Genomic DNA, 8,342 nt, shown 5'->3' with positions numbered 1-8,342 from the left:
TAAAGAGCCTCTTGATGAAAGAGGAGAGTGAAAAAGTTGGCTTAAAGCTCAACATTCAGAAAACGAAGATCATGGCATCTGGTCCCATCACTTCATGGCAAATAGATGGGGAAACAGTGGAAACAGTGTCAGACTTTATTTTGGGGGGCTCCAAAATCACTACAGATGGTGACTGCAGCCATGAAATTAAAAGACACTTACTCCTTGGAAGGAAAGTTATGACCAACCTAGATAGCATATTCAAAAGCAGAGACATTACTTTGCCAACAAAGGTCCGTCTAGTCAAGGCTATGGTTTTTCCTGTGGTCATGTATGGATGTGAGAGTTGGACTGTGAAGAAAGCTGAGCACCGAAGAATGGATGCTTTTGAACTGTGGTGTTGGAGAAGACTCTTGAGAGTCCCTTAGACTGCAAGGAGATCCAACCAGTCCATTCTAAAGGAGATTAGCCCTAGGTGTTCTTTGAAAGGAATGATGCTAAAGCTGAAACTCCAGTACTTTGGCCACCTCATGCGAAGAGTTGACTCATTGGAAAAGACTCTGATGCTGGGAGGGATTGGGGGCAGGAGGAGAAGGGGATGACAGAGGATGAGATGGCTAGATGGCATTACTGACTGGATGGACATGAGTTTGAGTGAACTCCAAGAGATGGTGATGGACAGAGAGGCCTGGTGGGCTGCAGTTCATGGGGTCGCAAAGAGTCGGACATGACTGAGTGACTGAACTGAACTAAACTGAACGGAACCAGTGGTTTTTCATCCTGCTTTTTACTTAGAAATTGTCCAGGCATCAAAAGATTAGTTATTAGTTAATTTAATTCTGTGTCTCACATCTTAAAGTTAGTTAAGGATCTGGAATTTATGATTTTTAGCTAACACATTAATTCCTCATTATTTGTAGCATTCTAAGAATTTAACTATTGAAAAAGATATCTGTTATTACCATTTCTTTTAGTTAAATATAATAACATATATTTTATTTTTATATATGTATTTATATATGCACACATGTATGAATATAATTTTAACCATGTTGTAGAAACAATGATAATTCATTTAACTCATAAAACCAACTTTGCAAATTTAAGAAATTTAAATTATGAGAAGTTTAACCCTAGTCCTGTATAAAACAAAACATTGTGTTGACATTATTTTTATATAGTAAATTAAAATGTAAAATACATACCATAACGTCTTCTTTTCTTTTGGAATTAAGTTAAGCTTTGTATTCTTATAAGTATATAACTAGGGCTATTCAGTATATAACTAGGGCTATTCAGTATAAACACTTCTCAGGGTTCACAAAATAAACGCTAAGAGTGTGACAACTTTTTTTTTTTAATATTTTGACTGTTTATCTGGACTAGATATTCCTAACTATGCCAGTTAGAAAGCTAAGCGTACAAGTTAATGTTGTGGTGTGAAACATGAAGGAAGAAGGTTTGGGACATGGAAGTGGCAGTTTTTGATTGCAAGGAACCCACGAGAACTGCAGTGTTCCCCAAAGATATGCTTGTGCAATGCTGCATCTCTGGAAGTTGGCCAAAGGCTCAGCATCACCAAACACAAGTTGGACAAACCTCTTGCTTTGAAGTAGGTGGAATTAAAGGAATCAGGGACACAAAGACAATACTCAGGAGAAAGTCTTCATATAATTTTAAAACAGAGACTTGAGGCAAAGTTGGTTCAGAGACACTGGTCCGAGGAGACTGCGCTCATCAGCCCAGGACCAGCTCAAGCATAGACTTATGAGATCTCTGCCTATCCTCTTCCCATAGACTTTCCTTCTAATAGACAACAAAAGAAGCAGACAGGCCTCAGGGAAAAAAATGTTAGAAAGCTAGAAAACAATTTCACTAAGGAGCAGTTCAGATAACAGATATCTGATAACAGATACTCTTCTGATCAAATAACAGAAGGATCCCTGACACTTTATTCCAAGGAAAAGAAAGTAAAACCCAACACGAAGGCCCTCAACAAAATATTGCTGCTGCTGCTGCTGCTGCTGCTGCTAAGTCGCTTCAGTCGTGTCCAACTCTATGCGACCCCATAGACGGCAGCCCACTAGGCTCCTCTGTCCCTAGTATTCTCCAGCAAGAGTACTGGAGTGGGGTGCCATTGCCTTCTCCACCCCATTCCAGGAATGAGGGCTTTAATCAGGAGACTATGGAAAAGATTTCAGCTGTCCAGCCTAGCAAGTTGTGGGTCCTGTTTGTAGCCATGAAGATCTGAACTCAGTCTTGGTGGAAATTTCACTTCTGTCAATGACCTTCAAAGAGTGACCACCAGGAGCCCACTGTAGGGGAGAGGCAGTCCATCAAGGGACCTGGGTGCCCCTGTGTGTTCTTTCTGAGACTGCCAGACTGCAAGGCTCACCCATCTTCTGATTGTAAATAGTTTCTGTGTAAAGTAATAGAGGCAACTAAATGTCATGGTAACTGCAACCTCACTTCTGTTCAGGCGGCAAGCGAGAGACTGGTTTAACTGTTATAACCTTTGCTGTTGCTTGAAAAGTGCTGGACGCTGCTTAGCCCTGGATTCTTTTTCTGTAAAGCAACACCCTGAATATACTGGTGTCATCTGGCCCTCCACATCTCCCTGTTAGAACTGGGGCTCAGGAAACCAATGTAAACATGCTGACAATCTAGCTACTGCTTCCAGTAATAAAGTCCTTCTTCTCTGATCCAGGAATCTTGTGTCTTTTGTCATCATCTATGAAACTGATGCAAATTAGCTTGGCAGCTTGTAAGTACAGTAAAATCTCAGACCCTTCACAGTTCTTGACCAGGAGTTGGCAAATTTTTCTTGAAGGGTCGAATAAGAGATATTTTAGCATTTGTGAGAAATATATAGTCTCTGTTACATATTCTTCCTCATTTTGTTTGATTTGAAACAATCCTTTGATTTACAAAAAATCACTCATAGCTTTCAAGTCATAGGAAAAAAAGGCCACAGAGAGGATTTGGCTTGAGTTTGCTGGCTGTTGTTCTTGATACATTTATTAGTCAAAGGAAGTTGGGCATACTGACTGCTCTAAGAAAGACTACACATTATGTGTATCCGTACAGTATCTCTGTAACGGGATGTTAGGATTACTGTAGGCTTTGGGGCCTGACTTAGGTAATTTGGGGAAGTATTTATGGATGTGGAGCTTTTCTCAGCTTATGACTGGATATCTTAATTTTCTCCAACGCTATGGTTGATAAACTTTTTCTGTAAATGGCCAGATGGAAAAAACATTTTAGGCTTTGTAGGTTACCTATGGTCTCTTTCACATATTATTCTCTGTTTTTATTTTTATTTTCTTACCTTTAAAAAATGTTAAAAACCATTCTTCACTCAGAGGCTGTATGGGAACAGTCAAGGTCCAGATCTGGTCTTATCTCAAAGGCGAGAGGAATGAAGTGAGACCTAAGCTGTAACTGGCAAAGGAGCCCCAATAGTGCTCATTTTTGATGTGTGCTCAGATCTGATTCCTGAGTGATCTTGTTTTGTCTTGATCCATCGTGGTCACAGAGTGATCTCATTTGAAGTTAGTGCTCTGTAAAATTCTCTGTATTTAGCAGGAGAGCATCAAGGCCTCGCTGTTGGTGTGGACCCAGACCCTAGACGGCAAGGACAACTTTTCTCTTTGTGAACAGACAGAGGGCCGGACTGACTTCTCTCACTACTGTTGGCCTAGCTGGGCCCGCCTCAGGTGCCCAGTAAGATTTACACTTTACAGCAAACAGTTTAGTGGGCCTTTTTTTCTGTGCTTGATCCTCATAGCATACTGGAACATTGGTGAGATTTGAATTAGAGAAACCTGAGATCAAATTTCAATTCTGTCAGCAGTAAGTATAGCCTTGGTCCTGTTACTTGCCCTTCCTGTTTTCATTACTGATTAGAGATAGAAATATTTCATCCTGGGGTTTGGTTTCGGACTACTTGGATTAAAAGCCCAATTTGCGTAACTCTAGACAAGTTACTTAACCTTGTGGTGCTTTGGGTTTTTTATATGTAGAATGGAGGTAAGAACAAACCTGTTTCATAGAGTGGCTAAGAATAGTCAATGAAAAAACATGTCAAGTACACTTGATCCTTGAACAACAGATTTGGAATTAATGTGTCCACTCGTACATGGATTTTTTTTTCTACAGTAGATACTATAGTCCTGCACAATCTGAGGTAGGTTGGACTCCCAGATCCAGAACCTTAAATATAGAGAAATCGAGGATACAGAAGACCAACTAGGAATTACACGTGGGGATTTCTGACTGTCCAGTGCCCTTAACCCCAGCATTGTTCAAGGGTCAACTGGATTTTCCAAGTAAGCTGTTGTTTGCCAAGTGAGTTTCTATATTGGGATCACTCAAATGCAGCATCTGACATTATCATTAAGTGTGAGTTATTTTCCCTCTTCATCGCGCTGAAAACCTCCTTTTCACCTGGGAGAGGGTCCGGCATTTTGATCTTTGTTACCTAGTAGGAGGATGGAGTGAAGACAGCAGTGGTCTTCTCTAGGCTCCAGGTCCTTTCCTTCTAGCTCAGACCTGGAGCATTGCTGAGAGGTTCTCTGTGTGCCTTGGACTTGCCCCTTTACCTTTTTTTCTCCTTCCTTCACTTCAGCTGTCCAGACCACCTGGGCCTGCTTCATACACAGCTTCACAATCAATCCCTTTGCCAGTCACTTCTAATCTGACTTCTGCTACCTCCATGACCATTCAATGAGAATTTGGTCCCTTGAAAGATAACAATATCTTCCTCTTACAAATCTAAGAATCTGTATAAGTTCTCAGTCCCTCACTCCCATTAATGTCCTTTTTTTTTTTTGCTACTATAGCCTCACCTCTCTTTTCAGAAAACTTTTTCCCTTCATAATTCTGCCTACATTGTCTTGTGTGGATTTTCGGAAAGGATAAAAGATAAAATTCAAGGAAAATGAAATGGGTTACTGAAGTCCCTCTATGTCCCTTGCCACTTTTTTTTTATTATTACTATCATTTTAATATTTCCTTGGCTGTGCCATGCAGGACATTAGATCTTAGTTCTCCAACCAGAGACAGATCTCACACCCCTTGCAATGGAAATGGAGTCTTAACCAGTGGATCACGGGGAATTCCTATCCGCACCTCCCCACCCAGAACTGTGCCATCTCTTGCTTATAGAAAAGCTGAAGCCTCCCAGGCTTCCCAAAATCACAGAGTAGCATTCTCGAGCAGTAGATGATTAGGACAATACAGTCAGAGACTCAGTGTCTGATGCACATCGCTGAGTTGTTTTACAGATACTGTAACTGCCACCAGAGGACATGACATAGCTATTCCAACCTGAACAGTACTGAATCTATGGTTGTTGAGACTCTAAGAACTGGCCTCAAGAGCATGGGATTAACATGATTGCTCATAGTAATCTATATCTTTGTGGGCATCAAAATAATTGTAACCTGCTCTGCCCATATACGTAAGGGGGCAGATAAAATTGTCAGCAAAGAGATGCTACAGACCTGTGTTGACATCTTCCTCTCAAAGGAGATGGCGCCCTATGTCAGCATGAGAAAGTTACAAAAGATAAACCTTGGCCCCCAGTCCCACAGAAACGAAATGATGTCTGACAATGGGGCATTGAAAGCAGCTCTTCTGACCAACCAAAGACAGCATATTGAAAAGTAGAGACATTACTTTGTCAACAAAGGTCTGTCTAGTCAAGGCTATGGTTTTTCCAGTGGTCATGTATAGCTGTGAGAGTTGGATTATAAAGAAAGCTTAGTGCTGAAGAATTGATGCTTTTGAACCATGGTGTTGGAGAAGACTCTTGAGAGTCTCTTGGACTGCAAGGAGATCCAACCAGTCCATCCTAAAGGAGATCAGTCCTGGGTGTTCATTGGTAGGACTGATGTTGAAGATGAAACTCCAATACATTGGCCACCTGATGCAAAGAGCTGACTCATTTGAAAAGATCCTGATGCTGGGAAATATTGAGGGCAGGAGGAGAAGGGGACGACAGAGGATGAGATGGTTGGATGGCATCATTGAGTTAATGGACATGGATTTGGGTGGACTCTGGGAGATGGTGATGGATAGGGAGGCCTGGCGTGCTGTGGTTCACGGGGTCACAAAGAGTCAGACACGACTGAGTGACTGAACTGAACTGAACTTCTGCCCCTTTCCTGTTTACCCATTTCTGTCCCCTCTGACCTTGAAAGAACCAATATAGCCTAACTCCAGACTTATGCTCTCCTAAATGCACACCATGCCTTGTCTAATCTGTCAGTTTTTTTCATAGATAAAAAGAAGTAAGAAGTAAGAATTAAATAATTGGAGAATGAACTCTTTCTCCCCAAAGACCTCCTAAGGACCTGCAGGCAGATCCTTCAGGTAAGATAACATCTGAAGAAAGAATCAGCCAGTCTGCTGTCTGCTTACAAGGGACAATGATGCAGAACCCAACCACCTGCCTCCATGATTCACCGAGATTCTTCCCTTCACCCCAATTTTCCCTTTAAAAATCATCATGGTTGAGCAGGATCTTTGGGATTGGTCTCTGGATTTGAGTCCAGATTGTCAACTTTTCTGGTTAAATCACCTTTCTTTTCTATTGGCACTTGCCCTCGGATTATTGGCTTTTGAGCAGCAAACAGCTGAACCTGAGTTCTGTAACAAGTCCAGCCTCCTCTTAAAAAAACAGATAGGACAGCACAAAGCAATATTGACCTCCATGGAGACAGAGAGAAAAGATAAAACTTTGGCACGCAAAGGTTGCTGCTGCTGCTGCTAAGTCGCTTCAGTCGTGTCCAACTCTGTGCGACCCCATAGATGGCAGCCCACCAGGCTCCTCTGTCCCTGGGATTCTCCAGGCAAGAATACTGGAGTGGGTTGCCATCTCCTTCTCCAATGCAAGCATCCATGCTAAGTCACTTCAGTCATGTCTGACTCTGTGTGACCCTACTGACGGCAGCCCATCAGGCTCCTGTGTCCACAGGATTCTCTAGGCAAGAATACTGGAGTGGGTTTACATTTCCTTCTCCAATGCAAAGGTTAGGAAACATTTATCACAAATGCTGTTTGTTCAACACCAGATGGCACTCTGAGTTATTAATTTGTCTAGTGCAAGGCTTAAAGACTACTCAAGATCTTTTTTTAATGTGAGGTATGGCTGATTTATAATATTATAGAAGTTTCAGGTATGCAATATAGTGATTCACAACTTTTAAAGGTTGTACTCCATGTATAGTTATTATAAAATATTGGTCCTATTCTCTGTGCTGTACAACATATCCTTAAAGTGAAAGTGAAGTTGCTCAGTCATGTCTGACTCTGCAACCCCATGGACTGTAGCCTACCATGGTCCTACCATGAGACTTTCCAGGCAAGAATACTGGAGTTGGTTGCCATTTCCTTCTCTCTGTAGCTTATCTATGCATATTGGTTTGTACCTCTTAATCCCTAACACCTATCTTGCTCCTCCTCTCTTCCCTCTCCCCCCTGGTAAGCAATAGTTTGTTCTCTGTATCTGTGTGTTCACCAAAGATTTAAAAAAACAATTTGCTCACACTTCAAAACATAATATTTTCTGGTCTTGTTATTCCAAGTCTATTGACCAGAGACTTAAAAACACACATATTAGGAATGTAGAAATGACACAGAAGTTAAGAAGTGCTTGACAAAAAATAAAAGCTAAAAAAATATTTTCATTAGAGCGTGTGTGTGTGTGTGTGTGTGTTGCTCAGTTGTGTCCGACTCTTTATGACCCCATGGACTGTAGCCTGCCAGGCTCCTTTGTCCATGGAATTCTCCAGGCAAGAATCCTGGAATGGGTTCCCATGGCCTCCTCCAGGCAATCTTCCTGAACCAGGAATCAAACCTGTGTCTCATGTCTCCTACATTGATAGGTGGGTTCTTTACCACTAGCACCACCTAGGAAACTCTTCATTAGAGCCTACTGGATGCTAAATCTTCAGTGAATTAAAGTAGTAGAGCTACTTTTAAAAAAGTTCCCTTAATTCATGATTTATCTTTCATTTCCTTCTTAAGTATGTCCAGGGCATACTTGGTTGAGGAATTCCAAGTCTTCCATATGGGTATAAAATACTCCCTATCTTTTTTTTCTGTCCCCTGTTCTCCAGGCTAAAGCATTTAGATATCTCTCAGTTTGACACTTACAGATTCTGAGTAACTTTTGACATAATCCTTTCCCTTCTTGCTATGCTGGCTAATATTCTAATCTACCTATCAAAAGATATTTTCTTATTCATTTCATTCTTGAATTAGGAACCTTAGCTATATGCCTTTTGAGTATAAGAACTTAAATAACATTTGACATGCCCATTCATTATGGCTTACCCTGGGTTTCTACAAAAAGATCA

General features: G+C 41.2%; 1 protein-coding gene across 1 annotated transcript in view; it reads right to left on the bottom strand.

Moving 5' to 3' along the window:
- Positions 1–8,053, bottom strand: part of CDC73 (cell division cycle 73) — a 106,311-nt gene extending 98,258 nt beyond the window's left edge. Inside the window, exon 1 of the mRNA XM_010832124.1 lies at positions 8,027–8,053. Coding sequence (XP_010830426.1) covers positions 8,027–8,053 — 27 coding nt within the window. The remainder of the gene's footprint in view (positions 1–8,026) is intronic.
- Positions 8,054–8,342: the final 289 nt, after the last annotated feature.

The sequence above is a fragment of the Bison bison genome, unplaced genomic scaffold (genome assembly GCF_000754665.1).
Source record: "Bison bison bison isolate TAMUID 2011002044 unplaced genomic scaffold, Bison_UMD1.0 scf7180017864537, whole genome shotgun sequence".
Taxonomy (NCBI): Eukaryota; Metazoa; Chordata; class Mammalia; order Artiodactyla; family Bovidae; genus Bison; species Bison bison.
The sequence above is the reverse complement of the archived record's forward strand: the minus strand, read 5'-3'. Positions and strand labels throughout refer to the sequence as shown.